The 16,686-nt window shown below is 52.3% G+C and overlaps 1 protein-coding gene across 2 annotated transcripts; it reads left to right on the top strand.

Moving 5' to 3' along the window:
* Nucleotides 1-1,164: 1,164 nt before the first annotated feature.
* MON1A (MON1 homolog A, secretory trafficking associated) lies at nt 1,165-12,481 on the top strand. Of its 2 annotated transcripts, XM_047774672.1 has the most exons (7): nt 1,165-1,444; nt 5,696-5,823; nt 7,509-7,648; nt 9,132-9,617; nt 10,459-11,224; nt 11,951-12,098; nt 12,198-12,481. In XM_047774672.1, exons 3-7 carry the CDS (start codon nt 7,522-7,524, stop codon nt 12,336-12,338), a joined length of 1,668 nt encoding a protein of 555 aa, XP_047630628.1. In that variant the 5' UTR covers nt 1,165-1,444; nt 5,696-5,823; nt 7,509-7,521; the 3' UTR covers nt 12,339-12,481. The 2 variants fall into 2 exon arrangements, with proteins under 2 accessions (XP_047630628.1, XP_047630622.1); XM_047774666.1 differs by lacking the exon at nt 5,696-5,823 and having other exon boundaries at nt 1,183-1,444.
* The last annotated feature ends 4,205 nt before the right edge of the window (nt 12,482-16,686 follow it).

The raw sequence follows: 16,686 nt of genomic DNA, 5'->3' as shown, positions 1-16,686 counted from the left end.
CATGAAGAAAATACTGAGTGATCTGTGGAAACTTGGAGAGACTCTCTCCTTTCGAGGAGAATGGATAGTTAAGGAATTGGGCATTTTCTAACATGTTCTTACCTAAAAGGGAAGAGAAAGCTCCCCTGAAATTATGTGCAAGGGTCCAATAGCTCTGTGCAAAGCCATACCTGGTAAAAGGCCACAGCTTTGTCACCATGTCAGTCATGGGCCAGTGCTGTGTTGATGGCTCTAAGTGGCAGCTGTCTGAGACTATGAGAAAAGCCCAGGGGCAGAGCTCACCCCCCAATTCCAGTGTATGATTGAGATGGAGACGGGACACCGCATTGGGGTGCTTGGAGCAGCAGGGAGAATCAAAGGCATGATTTCAGACTTTTTCCTTCATTCCTAAACTGTTGGGTGAATTAACCATGAGGTTATGAAGTGATATAATTCCTCCAGAGAAACATGAGCAGTGTCATTAATGGTTAACACCTAATTTTATTTCTTTAAATTGTTCTCCAAAAATAAAATTGTTGGGGGAAGCTCTGTTTTCCTGTTTTTATCACTTTGCACCTAGGAAATTACATATGTTTGTAGGACTGGTTCCTTGCCCTGGCAAATGACCTTGGAAGTTTTTAAAAAGGCATTGATGCCTGAGCCCCAACCCAAACCAATTAAATCAAAATCCCTAGGGGTGGTATCCAGGCTTTTTTTTTTTTTTTTTTTTTTAAAGTTCCCCAGGCCATCCTATGTGTAGAGTTGAGAACTACCATTCTAGAGACTCATACTTATATGTTAAGACATGGCTAAAACAATTTTTTTTAAAAGCAGCAATTGGAATTGGTGTGCCTACACCCTTTACAGCTGGTGGGGGCCGGGCCCACTAGCGACATTTATTCATCCCCCAAACTTGCACTGACCTTCCACAGTAAGTGGAGGAAACAACGCCAACGTCCCTGTCTTTCCCTTGAAATAAACCTCTCACTGGCTCGGGCGGAAGGGCTGAGAAGTCTGAGCCTGCAGTCCACCTGGGGTTTGGGTAGGTGCCTGGGATCGTACGGGACCCTGGAGAAAGCAGTGTGATGAGGCACCCCCGCCCAACCCCCAACCCAGGCTCTGCCGGGACCTGGCGCCCCGCCCCATCCTGCAGCGGCCATGCACTGCGGACTACATTTCCCACAATGCATCCCGGGGGGCGGGCAGGGCCAGGCCCAGCGACTAGAGCCGGGCCTCGGCCACGAGAGGCCAGAGAGGGCTGTCTTCTTGAGCCGGCGAGGGGCAGTGGGGATGGGGGCGCGGCGGTCCGCGCTGTAGCCATGTCTGCATCCGCAGGGGGCCGTGGTCCCACGAACCTGAGCCCCCAGTCTGGGCCCAGCCGGACACCCATGCCCTCCTGGGGGTCCGGCAAAGAGCAGTGACCAGCCTTCTCTGTGCGTCCTGCCCCCACCTCCCAGAGAAACAGGTGAGTCCGACTGCCAACCCACGTGGCCTGGGGAACCGAGAGACTAAAGAGCTGTCATCTTTGGAGGGAGGAGCTTGAAGACTGCCCCCCCCCCCCCGGCTGCCATTTGCGGTAGGAGGACTGTGTCGCTCTGGGGTTCCTTTGCCGGTTGAGGTCCCTTAGCCGGTTGGCCCCCAGCTGGGAAATACAAAAGGCGAGGCCTGGAATTTATCCTTTGGCTGGGAGGGCAAAGTCCTGTAAGGGCAGTAGCCAGGTAGTAACACCCTCTCCCCACTCCTCAACGCACACACTTTCTGTGGGCAGAGTGCTCTCAAATATGGACAGAAGTTGACTGTGGGGTGAGCAGGGAAGCTCCTGAAAGATCTTGGGGCTTGAGACTTTGCTCTCAAGGGTGCCTTGGCTCATAGAACAAGCTACCTCTTGTACCTGGGTGAGCCACCCATTCTGGGCTCAAGTTTGCTGGGGGAGGGTGAGCAGCCTTTGTCAGAAAGGGGAGTGGCCACCAGCAGTGACTAGTTCCAAGCCATACTCTCAAGCACGGAGTTGGCATCCTGCTGAAGCAGCTACAGCACAGCCTTACCTGGACCCTGTCTGCCACATATTCATGCAGCCTGGCACTAACATCCCAGATAGACCACTCCTCAAAGGGTGAAGGTGGGATGGAGCACTATCTAAGCAGGAAGAGGAAGCAAGAGTGATAGGGAGCCAGTGGGGAGGGCTCTTGAAAGGCCCTCCCTCCCTCCAGGCCAGGAGCCTAGAGGAGAGAGGCACTTTAGAAGGGCTGATTGAGCTAACTTGTTTGGTGACATTGCTCAAAGGCATAGCCAAGCACTTCTAGGGAAAATAGTAAGCCCTGGGGGCTTCTAGAGAGGCTGAGAAGGGCCCTGGAGAGAGTATCTGGAACTGGTTCCAAGAGACCTCTCTTGCTTAACTGCTTCAGGCCTTAGGCGCTTTAGCCACACAGGTTATGGCTCCTGTTCGGTTTGGGTATGTATTGCTGTGAGTCATTCACCTTCCCTGCCTAGGTTCCAAATTGTCCAGAAAACTATTTGCTTCATCAGGACTTTTGGCTGGATCCCTAGATTGGCCTTGGGGATGTTGAGGTTACTGCATGATCTCAGGTGGCAGGAGAACTCCTAGAAAGGAGGCATCCACTAGCCCCAGCCAGCTGAACTTGCCCTCACTTCATGCAGGTGCCATGCTGGGTACTACTCAGTCATGCTGGTCTAAGTCACCTGAAGCCCACAGGGATCAATGAGTAGTGTGCTATAGACCTTATTGGGTCTTTGAGCCAGAGGCGCAAGGCCACAGAGCAGGGCCATGTGGTAGACTAAGGAGTTCAACTTGGAAGAGACAGCAAAGACCCAATGGTCTGTTCCTGCAACAGGATGAATAGCCAGTTAGTTTAGAGGAACTCCCAGCTCTAGACCCAAAGACATCTCTTTGTTTCAACATCACAGATAGGTCATTTCAGGCCAGAGCCCACTTGGCTTCATGAGATCAGAAGTACATATTCCCAGGCCAGTTTACTCAGGGCCTGGCTCAGGGTGAGCAAGCTCTCAAAGGACTGATTTACATGGCAGAGACCACCAGACCTCTGTATAAGCGCAAATACACAAGGTCTAAATGTTAACTAAAAATAATCACGGCATGCTAAAGACAGCTGGGTATGGAGTTCTGTGGTGGCTCAGCAGGTTAAGGATCCAGCATTGTCACTGCTGTGGCATGGGTTTGATCCCTAGCCTCCGAACTTCTGCATGCTATGGGCCTGACCAAAATAATTACATAAATAAAGCTGAGGAGTTTCCATTGTGGCTCAGTGGTAACAAACCAAACTAGTATCCATGAGGATGGGGTTCAGTCCCTAGCCTTGCTTAGTGGGTTAAGGATCTAGCATTGATATAAGCTGTGGTGTAGGTCAGACACGGGTTGGATCAGGCATGGCTGTGGCTGTGGCATAGGTTAGCAACTGCAGCTCCAACCCCTAGCCTGGGAACTTCCATGTGCCCAAATGCAGCCCTAAAAAGAAAAATATAAATAAATAAGTAAGTGCCTACTCTATGCCAGGGTAACCAAATTACATGGATTATCTCGTTTAGTAATCTACAATCCAATAAATTGTTGCTATCATTAGCCTCTTTTTTTTGTTTTTGTTTTTGTTTTTGTTTTGTCTTTCTAGGGCCGCACCTGCGGCATATAGAGGTTCCCAGGCTAGGGGTCCAAATGAGCTGTAGCCACCGGCCTACGCCAGAGCCACAGCAATGCAGGATCTGAGCTGCATCTGTGGCCTACACCACAGCTCACGGCAACTCTGGATCCTTAACCCACTGAGCGAGGCCAGGGACCAAACCCGCATCTTCCTCATGGATGATAGTTGGGTTCATCAACCGCTGAGCCATGACAGGAAATCCTTTTTTTTTTTTTTCTTTTTTCATTAGTCTCATTTCAGAGGTGAGAAAGCTGAGACATAAAATCAAGCCAGGTTAATCCAGGTGTGTCTGACTCCAGAGCCAATGTTCCTGAGCATCTGGCTACTACCAAGGACAAATCTTCCCCATAGGCAGTAGTCTCCCTAGTCTACACTGGAGCTGCGTGTTTTTGTTTGTTTGTTTATTTTTTGGAGCTGGGTGTTCTTTGAGGATCTCTCACCTTTCCCCTCTAAAGTTATCTATCTGGCAAAGGTTAGTTAAAGTCTTCCTGCATGTGGAGCTGACATGCAGAAATTTGCAGCAGGTTTCAGGGTGACCTTCAATGTAGAAAAAATAAAGCAGGGCAAGGAATATAAGAATTCAGGGTAGGAGTTCCCGTCGTGGCGCAGTGGTTAACGAATCCGACTAGGAACCATGAGGTTGCGGGTTCGGTCCCTGCCCTTGCTCAGTGGGTTAACGATCCGGCGTTGCCGTGAGCTGTGATGTAGATTGCAGACGTGTCTCGGATCCCACGTTGCTGTGGCTCTGGCGTAGGCCGGTGGCTACAGCTCCGATTCGACCCCTAGCCTGGGAACCTCCATGTGCCGCAGGAGCGGCCCAAGAAATAGCAACAACAACAATGACAACAACAACAACAAAAGACAGAAAAAAAAAAAAAGAATTCAGGGTATTTCAGGAAGACCTCTCTGATAAGGTACACTGTGGTGTTGCAGTAGCTATTTTGGCCTGTTGGGATTGTTCTTCTTGGTCTTAGTCTTAGTCTAAGGGGAGACCTTTCTGGATGTCTCTTCAAGTTCCTGCTGAGGACATGCAGCTTCTTAATTACTCTGGCCCTTTGTCAAACAAGGTGGCCCACCACTTGGTCTTCTGGGCTCTGACCCTCACTGGGAAGCATCACTCCTGATTATCCTGATGGACAGGATTGGTGGCCTAGAAGATCCCAGAAGGTAGATAGATGTTCTCCCATCTACCTCTGTGGGGGGTGACGCTGTTGATCAGTGGTACCCAACCCCACTTACTCTGTGGTGCTCCAGAATCAGTATAGGAGTGGCCTCCGGCCCAGTCTCTGGCCCTGGCTCCCTGTCTGTCTGTTTTGCACACTGACTTCTATAAAAGATTAACTTGAAGCAGGAGTTCCTGTCGTGGCGCGGTGGTTAACGAATCCGACTAGGAACCATGAGGTTGCGGGTTTGGTCCCTGCGCTTGCTCAGTGGGTTAACGATCTGGCGTTGCCGTGAGCTGTGGTGTAGGTCGCAGATGTGGCTCGTATCCTGCGTTGCTGTGGCTCTGGCGTAGGCTGGCAGCTACAGCTCCGATTCGACCCCTAGCCTGGGAACCTCCATATGCCACGGGAGCAGCCCAAGAAATGGCAAAAAGACAAGAAAAAAAAAAAAAAGATTAACTTGAAGCAAAGATTCCAGGAGTTCCCTGGTGGCTCTGCGGGTTAAGGATTTGATGTTGTCACTGCTGTGGCGAGGGTTCAATCCCTGACCCCGGGAACTTCCACTTGCTACAGGTGCAGCCAAAAGATAAAAGAAAACCAGTTCTTTGGGTATAAATGCAGGAGCTGCCTGATCAGAACTAGGGGAGGGGTGGTCAGGGAGAGTGTTCTTGGACACAGGTAAACTGGGGCCAGACATGCTAGTGATGGTGACTCTCTCCTTGAGATCACTCTCATGGTTTCAGAGCTAGTAAGGGACTCTGCTCCAGGAGGGCAGGGACAGGGTCTGCATTGCTCACACCTATACCAGTCCCTCCCAGGCCTGGCCTGCCTGCAGTGCCTGCCTCATGAGTTTCTGACTAGTATTTGCTGCCCTTCTAGCCCATCCTGCTACATCTCTCCCATAAAGCGATCAGTTCTTCAGATGGAGCCCCTCTCCTCTGGATTGTACATTACCTGCCAAGTGAAGACCCTTCAGCTTTAGAGGGAGCCTCAGAGGCTGACTCCAGGTGAGCCACCCAGATTTGTTATCCCTGACATCCACTCATGGCCACCTCACCTGGCCCTGAGGCTGCAGAAGGACTAGGAGATCAGGCTGAGTCTGTCCTCAGTGTCTATCAAGTGGGTACTGAGAACTGACTTGTCACTGTTTATAATTGGAAAGGCAAGCCCTGGTGCCAGATTCAAAAGGTACAGAATCCAAGCCACAGTTGTGGCAATGCCAGATCCTTAACCCACTGTGCGGGGCCGGGGATTGAACCCACACTGCCACAGATACAAGCCAGATTGTTAACTCATTGAGCCACAGCAGGAATTCCTCAACTCCATTTTTTGTTGTTGTTGTTTTTTGGTTTTTTTTTAGGGGTCCACTTGCAGCATATGGAAGTTCCCAGGCTAGGGGTCCAATTGGAGCTGCAGCTGCAGGTGTATATCACAGCCACAGCAATGCCAGGTCCTTAACTTCTTGAGTGAGACCAGGGATCAAACCAGCATCCTAACCAACACTATGTCAGATTCTTAACCTGCTGAACCACAGTGGGAACTCCCTTAACTCAGTTTTGAATGGAGAAATGTTCATGGTAGGATGTACGGTGGAAGATACCAGGATACAGAATGGTTTCAATTCCTAGTTCCAGCGCTTCTTTCTTGTTGTGATATTGAGCAAAGTATTTAAACTCTCTCAGCCTCAGTTCCTTTATCTATAAAGCTAGTCTGACAGAAGTGCCTGCCTCAGAGAGGAATTATCAGGATTAGATAAAAATCCATATAAACCTAGCATGCTACTTTGGCATTCAGTGTTAGCTCTTATCAGTTTGGAAAAAACATATGTTTTGTTTTTGGTTTTGCTTTTTAGGGCCACACCTGTAGCATATGGACATTTCCAGGCTAGGGATCAAATCAGAGCTGCAGCCTCTGGCCTACACCATAGCCACAGCAACAGAGGATCCAAGCCGTGTCTGCGATCTAAGCCACAGCTGGTGGCAATACTAGATCCTTAATGCACTGAGTGAGGCCAGGGATCAAACCCACATCCTCATGGATCCTAGTTGGGTTCATTAATGCTGAGCCACAATGGGCTCCCCCCAAAGATTACGTTTTATATACATTTTTTAAACAAAAGACTAGAAGGAGATACACTAAAATGTGAACAGTGAGAGATTCTGAATGGCGGGAAAATAGTGACTTAAATTTTTTTTTCTTTTTAGGGTCACACCCATAGCATATGGAGATTTCCAGGCTAGGGGTCAAATAGAGCTCTAGTTGCTGGCCTACGCCACAACCACAGCAACGCAGGATCTGAGCCGTGTCTGCAACCTACACCACTACAACCAACGCCAGATCCTTAACTCACTGAGTAAGGCCAGGGATCCAGCCCTCAACCTCATGGTTCCTAGTCTGATTCATTTCCATTGCCATGACGGAAACTCCATGACTTATTTCTTTAAGCTTTTTTGTATTTTCCAGGTTTTCTTACAATGAATAAATACCATGCATTCTTCCTTTTATTATCAGAAAAAGAATAGCACACTTCATTTTTAGAAGGGAGTAGGCAGAACCATTCCCCAGAGGTTTGAGTTAGCTGGGTCCTGGTCAGGGATGCTTTCCTGTACTTAATCACTGTTAATTATACCCATGAACCCTGCCAGTGGCACCTTCCCCTTTACCCTCAATGATGCCTTTGTTTGCCCTGCAGGAGAGCTCAAGGGATGGCCGCTGACATGCAGAGGAAGAGAAGCAGCGAATGCCCTGATGGCATGTTGGCTCCTTCTGATGGGCAGAGTGTGGAGAGGGCTGAGAGTCCCACACCAGGACTGGCCCAGGGAATGGAGCCAGGTATGGGCAGGGTGCACAGCCCCAGCCACCTGAAAGGTAGAGCAGCCTCCAGGGCAGTCAGGCTTCCCATCCACTCTTGTGTTCCCATTTATGCCTGCATGTGTTCACTCACTCATTGGATATTTGTCATGCGCCAGGGATACCGCAGGGATCCAGGCTCAGTCTGCACCCTACCTTTCTTTCCATTTGATGTGGTGCCACTTGCCCTGTGCTGTCTGGCTGCCAGTGGAGTTTTCCTCCTATACCCTGGGTCTGCAGGTACCTCCCTGACTCCTTCTCCCTCCATCAGCTCTCACAAATGTCACCTCCTCACAAGTGAGGCCTGCTCTGACCATGGTCTGTACAGAACAGTAGTTATTGTGTAATTTTGTTTGTTTATGTATATATTCCCCATCACTCTTGTCCACAAGATTGTGAGCTCTTTGAGCAAAGAGTGGTTGTATTCCCAATGCCTGGTGCAGTGCTGAACTCAGAGACTCAGAATGTATCTGTTGAACTCTTCTGTCAAAACAAACAACAAAAAAGAACGAAAGGAGGAAGGAAAGAAAAGAAAGAAAGAAAGAAAGAAAGAAAGAAAGAAAGAAAGAAAGAAAGAAAGAAAGAAAGAAAGAAAGAAAGAAAGAAAGAAAGAAAGAAAGAAAGAAAGAAAGGAAGAAAGAAAGAAAGAAAGGAAGAAAGAAGGAAAGAAAGAAAAGAAAAGAAAAGAAAAGTAGATAGATGGATAGATCAGTAAGGAAGATGGACATAGTCCCTGCCTTGGGAGAGCCACAGGCTAGTGAGACTATTGCAGTGGAGGCCGTTAGGAGCTGTGGGTCTCTGCTGAGGGCCAGGGAGGTCTCTCCCAGGGAGGGAGATTCGTTGAGCACAGGAGGTATATTCCAGGCACAGGGCAAGGTGCTGGGCATACAGTAGTGAACACCAGCTTCCTGCCTTTGAGGGGGAACCCAATATGCAGTTGGGGAGAAGGGCAATAACTGATAAGGGCTCCAAGAGAAATCAAAGAGAGGGGTATGATTGAGTGCCTGGGGTTGGGGGTCAGTCGATGGGAACAACTGACATCTTTGCTGAGAGCTGAAGTGTAATGGAGAGTGGGTGCGCAAGGAGGCAGGAGTGCCTTCCAGGCAGAGGGAACAGGAGATGCAGAGGCCCTGAGGTAAGGGAGGGTGTCCGAAGAGCAGAGGGGTGAAGGCCAGTGTGACTGAGGTGAGCAAGGGCTGTGAGATGAGAGCAAGAGAGGCGGACAAACAGCAGCCCCCAGCACCACAGCCTTGAGGTGTTTGGGCCTTATTTCCAGTGTGATGGGAAGAGATTGGTGGGTTGTAAGTCACAGAGAGGCATGATGTGTGGTACACAGTAGAAGGAGGGAACACTGGCATGCCTCCTCAGGACAGATGGTCAAGCTTGAGTGCTTTATTAGGCACCTTGCTGGGGAGGTGGTCTGCCAGCAGCTACTGCTCTAAACACCAGTGCTTTTGGCTGGCAGGTGCCGGGCAGGAGGGTGCCATGTTCGTCCATGCCCGTTCCTATGAGGACCTGACTGAATCAGAGGACGGAGCGGCTTCTGGGGAGAGCCCCAAGGAGGGTGCTGGGGGTCCCCCACCACTGCCTACAGACATGCGCCAGATCAGCCAGGACTTCAGTGAGCTGAGCACCCAGCTGACAGGTGTCGCCCGAGATCTTCAGGAGGAGATGCTTCCAGGAAGCTCTGAGGACTGGCCGGAGTCCCCAGGGGCAGCCGGGCGGCCGGCCACAGAACCCCCAAGGGAGGGCACTGGTGAAGGGGATGAGGAAGAGGCTGCTGAGGCATGGAGACTGCACCAGAAGCATGTCTTCGTGCTGAGCGAGGCGGGGAAGCCTGTGTACTCCCGCTATGGGTCAGAGGAGGCACTTTCCAGCACCATGGGTGTCATGGTGGCCCTGGTGTCTTTCCTGGAGGCTGACAAGAATGCCATCCGTTCCATCCATGCAGGTGAGCCACCTGGAGGAGGATGCTGGGAGGTATCCCTGGCCAGGGTTAATTCATAGCAGGTTTTGGACTCCTAAGGACTAGAGGGCTGGGATGTGCCCTGTGACCAAGGATAGTCCCTCCACCTCGCTGAGCCCCAAGTTATCATCTGAACACAGGCTAACAACATTAACTTGCCTTAGGGGGCTGTTGTGAGGGCCACAGGTGGCTCGCACATCAGCTTTGCACTCAGGTGGGAAGCCTGGAGAGGTAACCAAAAAAACCCAGGTCTTGAGCCCCACCCAGCTCTTGCCACTTAGCCCAAGGAAGTGTGTTTTCTGAAGTGCTTCCTGCATTGTAGCTGGTCCCAGTCTGTGAAGCAGGTGGCAGAAAAGGGGAAAGTGGGAGATAAGGGGCCTGTGGCCATCTGTTTTGTTTGTTTTGGGGGTTTTTTTAAGGCCACGCCCCCAGTATATGGATGTTCGCAGGCTAGGGGTTGGATCAGAGCCATAGCTGCTGGCCTGTGCCACAGCCACACCAGATCTGAACCACATCTGCAGTCTCCGACGCAACTCACCTATGCCACAACTCACCGCAACACCGAATCCTTAACCCGCTGAGGCCAGAGATCGAACCCGAATCCTCATGGATACTAGTCGGGTTCTTAACCCGTGGAACCGCAATGGGAACTCCCTGGGCATCTGTTTTTCTTTCATCATCCTGAAGCCCCCTCTGTGTTCACAGCTCTGAGGGAGGGTGGAGAGGGTGTGGAAGGCGCAAGTTACACAGGAAAGTCGGCTCTGCGGGTGCTGGGCCGGGCCAGTATTGGAAGCTGGTGCTAACATTACCACATGTCCCCCATCAGATGGCTACAAGGTAGTATTCGTGCGCCGGAGCCCGCTGGTGCTTGTGGCGGTGGCCCGCACGCGGCAGTCGGCACAGGAACTGGCGCAAGAGCTGCTCTACATCTACTACCAGATCCTGAGCCTTCTTACCGGCGCACAGCTGACCCACATCTTCCAGCAGAAGCAGAACTACGACCTGCGGCGCCTGCTCTCGGGCTCGGAGCGCATCACCGACAACCTGCTGCAGCTCATGGCAAGAGACCCCAGTTTCCTGATGGGGGCGGCACGCTGTCTGCCCCTGGCAGCGGCGGTGCGCGACATCGTGAGCGCCAGCCTGCAGCAGGCGCGTGCGCGCAGCCTCGTCTTCTCCATTCTGCTAGCGCGCAACCAGCTGGTAGCGCTCGTGCGCCGCAAGGACCAATTTCTACACCCCATCGACCTGCACCTGCTCTTCAACCTCATAAGTTCTTCCTCGTCCTTCCGCGAGGGTGAGGCCTGGACGCCCGTGTGCCTGCCCAAATTCAACTCAGCTGGCTTCTTCCACGCACACATCTCTTACCTGGAGCCTGACACGGATCTTTGCCTGCTGCTCGTCTCCACCGACCGCGAGGACTTCTTTGCAGTTTCTGACTGCCGCCGCCGCTTTCAGGAGCGCCTGCGGAAGCGCGGAGCCCACCTGGCACTGCGGGAGGCACTGCGCACGCCATACTACAGTGTTGCCCAAGTGGGCATCCCCGACCTGCGACACTTCCTTTATAAGTCGAAGAGCTCGGGACTCTTCACCAGGTGAGGGAGGGCCTTGGGGACACTGCCTGAGGTAGGCAGGGCATAGGGTCGGGGGGCGGGGGCTGATGGGGCCTGAGCACTGATGCAGCCCTACCTGAAGGTGACGATCCCTCTGGAAGTGGACCAACACAGCTGTGTCTGATTCAGACAACAGGAACCAGACCTCCATCACCTTACTCCCCATCAGCATACACTTCTCTACTTCAGTCACTCCCAGAAGGCCCTGAAATACCCAATACACTCAGAAAAGGAAGAGAGAACAGAAGTCTCCTGGGTCTTTTGCCCTGGAACAGCTGTGCCTTAGGGGGCATTTTGGTCCAGCCCAGGATGCAGAACTCCTCCACTTCCTCCTCCAACAGAGGGGCTGGGGCCAGATAAGGCAACTTCTTTTACCCTTTTTGGTCCAGAGGGTTCCCAGCTCACTGGCCCTCAACTTCAGACCTGTCACTCTCTCTAGGACACCTAAACTCAGATTGGCTTCTCTAAGGGAAAGTCAACAAAGATGCCATGAATTTGGGGGAAAGGCGAGGACAGGGCTTCAGTCCGGGTGGGTCCAGCTTTATCCTGGAGAGTCTTCAGTGGTGGGGAGATGGTGCCTTGTCCTAGGGGAGCATTCGAAGGGTAAGACACATGGTGGAGTCTCCCTGGCTAGGAATAGGTGTTTTCTGGATCTCCAGAGAGGCCAGTGGAAGTCATTCCTTTGCGAACCCACTCCCCCATCTCCAGCCCTGAGATTGAGGCCCCGTACACCAGTGAGGAGGAGCAGGAGCGGCTGCTGGGCCTCTACCAGTACCTGCACAGCCGGGCCCACAATGCCTCCCGCCCACTCAAGACTATCTACTACACCGGCCCCAACGAGAACCTCCTGGCCTGGGTAAGGCGGCCCCGGGATGGGCTGGGCTTCATCGGGGTCCTGGGCAAGAGCCACGAGGATTTTCTAACCTGGATGACCACCCTGTGCCCCCTCCTCCAGGTGACAGGCGCCTTTGAGCTCTACATGTGCTACAGCCCCCTGGGGACCAAGGCGTCAGCCGTCAGTGCCATCCATAAACTGATGCGCTGGATCCGCAAAGAAGAAGACCGTCTCTTCATCCTCACACCCCTCACGTACTGATAGAATATGTGTGGGCTCAGCCCTCCTAGGCACACTGGGCTATGGAAACTGTGGGAGCCTCCAGGTGGGGCTGGCCTCTCTTGCCCAGGCAGCAGGCAGGGACTGTGGGTTGGTGTGTGCATTAAAGTGCTCTGGGGAAGTCACTTGTGGGGCTTTGTCACTGGTTTCTTTGCTCACCCACTGTCACATACAGTCACTGGATCCTCCTCCCTAGGCCCTGCCCGTGCTTCCCCTTGAATAGGGGCACATGTGAATCTGAGCCTCTCTTCTCCCTCCTTTGCACAGCATCAGGCTATATGTGCTCACAGCTGGCCCCTGGGCTGGGGCAGTTTTCATTCAGCCAAAGTCCTGCCACACATACAAAGAATTCTTGAGTACTCCATTGACCTTACCCTACCCCCACCCACAAAGCCCCACCCTCAACCTCAGTCTGAGCCCCTGGTGCCTCCCCTCTCTCTCCTGGGTGAGACCCCCAGCCATATGTCCTGAGGGACCACCCAATCCCCTGGCTGCCCTGGCTGTGGCTCTGCTTAATGGGCTGCTGTAGTTCAGCAGGGGCTGGGCTAAGACAGGAACAGTCAAGAGGGGAGAGTCAATCGGGGCATGGATTGGAGCCCTTGGTGAGGCTGCCCAGGATCCGCCACAGACAAATTTAGAGTCCAGCCTCACTATAGCTGAAAGCCTCTGGGGAAATTGTCCCAGCTTAGGCATCCTCCTAAGGGCTGTCCACCTCAGCTCCCATACCTTCAGCTAGCACATTCCTCAGAATGGCCCCCAGGAGTGAGTTGGACGACCTGAGAGAAGACCAGCTGACCTCTAGTGGACCCTGCCCCAAGAAGGGCTGGTGTCATTAGGTACTGGGCCCTCTTCAGTCACCCTGTTCCCTGGCATGGCTCACCCTACATGGGTCACCATGGACATTCCAGGAGGGCTTGGCAGAGAAGGCCCAACCCCATTTGCTCTACCATGAGACCTTCTTTGGATAAGCCCAGGGCACAGCGCAGAAAGCCTCTACCTTACTGCTGGGCGCTCTCCCAGTTATGCTACAACTTTTGCCAGGGGAGCAAAAGACCTAGGAAGTATTATGGGAGTAAAGTGTCCACTGAATATTGTGTTCAGACTATAAAGTGAATCACCTTCATGCAGCCTCTGAGAGCTCTGCCACTAAAATGAACCCATGTGGGAGAATGCATCTGTCTAGGTGGCACAGATCAAGGGCGCACTGGAATCATTCGCTTACTGTCCCAGGAAAGGGCAGCATAGCCCCCGCCCTTGGCCCCATCCTGGGTCACATTAGAGTGGGTATAGCAGCAGACCACCTACCCAGACTCCAAAGCCCATGTGGAGTAGCCACAGGCTTGGTAGATACTGTTCATACTATACACATATCCTGGGTCTCTTTTCTGTCTGCTTCCTGCTTCTGTTCCTCCTCTTGCTCCTGGCCAGGGCACCAAACCACTGCCTCTGGGGCCAGGATAATGCCAGGCCAACTGTCTCTGACTGCTACTGGTGTTCTTCTGGTCCACAGTCAGCCCCCAGGCATCCCTGTTGGCTGCTCTGATCTCTGTAGGGCTCTCAGCTTCTTGCAGTTCAACACCTATGCTGGGTGGGAAGGGGTGTGGACAGATAGTCACCACTAAATGAGTGTGTATACCTAGGAGAGTGGGCACCTGGAAGTGTAGGGCTTACCTATTTAGGAATCAAGGAAGGGATAACAAGCAAACAGAAAAGTGTTTCTAGTGGAGGAACCAGCATGTACAAAGGGATGAACCCAGTATGAAACCTGGTATGGAAAAAACCTTGTATGACTGGTTTATAGTGAAGCTGGAGGAGTCTTTAAGGTCTAGAGTTCTAAAACTCCAGGTAAAAGTCTGGCAGTAGGGAGTCTTTTTTTTTTTTTTGTCTTTCCTAGGGGCACACCTGCAGCATATGGAGGTTCCCAGGCTAGGGGTCTAATCGGAGCTGTAGCCGCAGGCCTACACTGCAGCCACAGCAATGCGGGATCCAAGCTGTGTCTGCGACCTACACCACAGCTCATGGCAATGCCAATCCTTAACCCACAGAGTGAGGCCAGGGATCGAACCCGCAACCTCATGGTTCCTAATTGGATTCGTTAACAACAGCCACGACGGAAACACTGGGAGTCATGTTTTAAAGCTGCAGAGTGACGTGGTCATGTAGTTTGAGAGACCCCTCTGCTGCCCCTAAGATGATCCCTTCAGGTTGGAGAAAGAGGCTGGGGTAATGTTCAGAGGGAGAGAGAGCCCAAAGATGGCAGAGTGGCTAGCACTCCTTCAAGGTGACAAATGCAAGGGCAGTCGGGCAGTTTCTAAGCTTGGTCAGATCTTGTGAGTTCAACTTGGAAGAGTGCTTGTACTCGGCACCGCAAGACCCATCAGCTGACTACCCCCACATGGCTTACCTGCCCCCCTCCTGAAGGCTGAGTGGATAAGCAGGGAGAAAAAGGCACTCTGTGGACCTCTGCTGTCAAAGACCAAGGGTTTCTGGGAGGAGATGCCAGCCTGGGGGCAGTGAACATTTGGGCCACATGGCGGCAGCAGAGACCCAATTGTTGGCTGCTGCACCCCCACACCCTCACCCCCAAAACAGGTGAACAGGTGATCGAAGAGAGCCTGTGAGGTTTCCTCCCAAATCCCAGAAGTCTCTCCTAATTTCCTCAGTCAGAATAGGGGTCACAGGAACCCATGTCTCATCCCTAGGCAGAGAATGTTTCATTTTAGTCTTGCCCAGTGTGACTATCTTTAGACATGTTGATTGTGGAACATAGGAATGGTGCCATAATTTCTGATGTGTGTTTATTCATTTCCGGGCCAATTCTCGTTAAAGGAGGGAGTGTCTTTTATGTTGCCTCAGGCACAGTATCCTCTTAGCACTGGGAGTGGCCACCCATGTGCTGTTCCTCTCTGTCACCAAATGCTCACTGAGCTCCAGCTTAAAGGGGTAGGGGAGTCCAGGATTAGAAATGGGGGAAGGGGGGAGTTCCCACTGTGGCTCAATGGTAATGAACCCGACTAGTATCCATGAGGATGTGGTTTCGATCCCTGGCCCTGCTCAGTGGGATAAGGATCCAGTGTTGCCGTGAGCTGTGGGTGTAGGTCTCAGACACTGCTTGGACCTGGCGTTGCTGTGGCTGTGGTGTAGGCCAGCAGCTGCAGCTCCGATCTAACCCCTAGTCTGGGAACTTCCATATGCCACAGGTGCAGCCCTAAAAAGAAAAAAAGAAAAAGAAAGAAAAAGATAAAGAAAAAAAGAAATAAAGGCAGGGGATGTCAGGTATCTAGAGTAAACTGTGCACCGGGTCTGTGAGACCCACAAACTGCACCTGGCACTGCCTGGATCAGGTAGGCTTCCTGGAGGAGATGCCACCTAAGTTGCAAGAGAAGGAAGGTAAAAGCTTGCTCCTGGAAGGAGGAACAAGGAGTCTGGGTTGGGTGGTGAATAGAGGATATACATGTAAGGTCAGGAGCTCTGTTGGGCTGAGAGCTTCTCTCCCCACCACCGCCTTACCCTCCAAAGCTCTGGGACTCACAGTTCACGGGTCCTTCAGACCTCAGCCTAGGGCAACCCAGTGAAGATTACCCTCCCTCCAGGGTCCAGGCCCACCTGGCTGAGGGGGCTGTAAGGCTGAGAATGTCCCCTAAGGCCCCCCTCCAATGTTGGGGGGGCCAGTTACCAGGGAGCAGCTGCTGAAGTCCAGGTAAGAGGTGTCAAGAGCAGACCTAGGGTGACTTCCCTCCCCCTGCCTCATACCTCTCAGAGCCTGGAGAGAGAACTCTGGGCAACCACCCAGTTAGAACTACATCCTCATCTCAGAGACCGAGAGACTGAGTCCCAGCCTGGCTTCAGAGCAGGTTAGAGGTCCCCTGAGAGCCAAAGCCCATGTTTCCACCATACCAGGGAGGCACTGGAGCAGAGCCAGGAACAAAGGCCAGCATTGCATATTTTGTTGTCCTCATCCTACAGCTGCCAGCTACTGAGGCAGCGGTGGACGGACCAGAGCTAGGGTTGGGCCTCCACATAAGCTGCTTCTCCTTTGACTCTAATGTCCAACCAGCAGGACATTACAACTTCTACTCCCTGGGTGGGCAGGGTGCAATGCACTGTCCTCTGACAGCGTCCTGTAGCTGTCAGCCCAGGGCAGGCCCACAGAGGGATAGTCCCTGCCTAAGCGAGGGTAGTGCCACTTCCCCTCTGGTTCTCCACACATTGGTGGTCTCTGTTTCCCACACGGTGGGTCCACCAGGCCCTGCCCAGAAACAAGGGTCTGAGGATGTTGTAATATCCTGGAGCCAAGAGAAGAAATAGACCAGGTGGTCCTCAAAGTGCT

Source organism: Phacochoerus africanus, chromosome 1 (genome assembly GCF_016906955.1).
Source record: "Phacochoerus africanus isolate WHEZ1 chromosome 1, ROS_Pafr_v1, whole genome shotgun sequence".
In the NCBI taxonomy this organism is placed as follows: Eukaryota; Metazoa; Chordata; class Mammalia; order Artiodactyla; family Suidae; genus Phacochoerus; species Phacochoerus africanus.
The sequence above is the reverse complement of the archived record's forward strand: the minus strand, read 5'-3'. Positions and strand labels throughout refer to the sequence as shown.

Bases quoted from the DNA above. Each gene is read 5' to 3' on its own strand.
- MON1A (XM_047774672.1), top strand. From the start codon at position 7,522: ATGGCCGCTGACATGCAGAGGAAGAGAAGCAGCGAATGCCCTGATGGC. The intron at 9,618-10,458 runs GTGAGCCACCTG...GTCCCCCATCAG, and splicing joins CATCCGTTCCATCCATGCAG to ATGGCTACAAGGTAGTATTC. The intron at 12,099-12,197 runs GTAAGGCGGCCC...CCCCTCCTCCAG, and splicing joins ACGAGAACCTCCTGGCCTGG to GTGACAGGCGCCTTTGAGCT.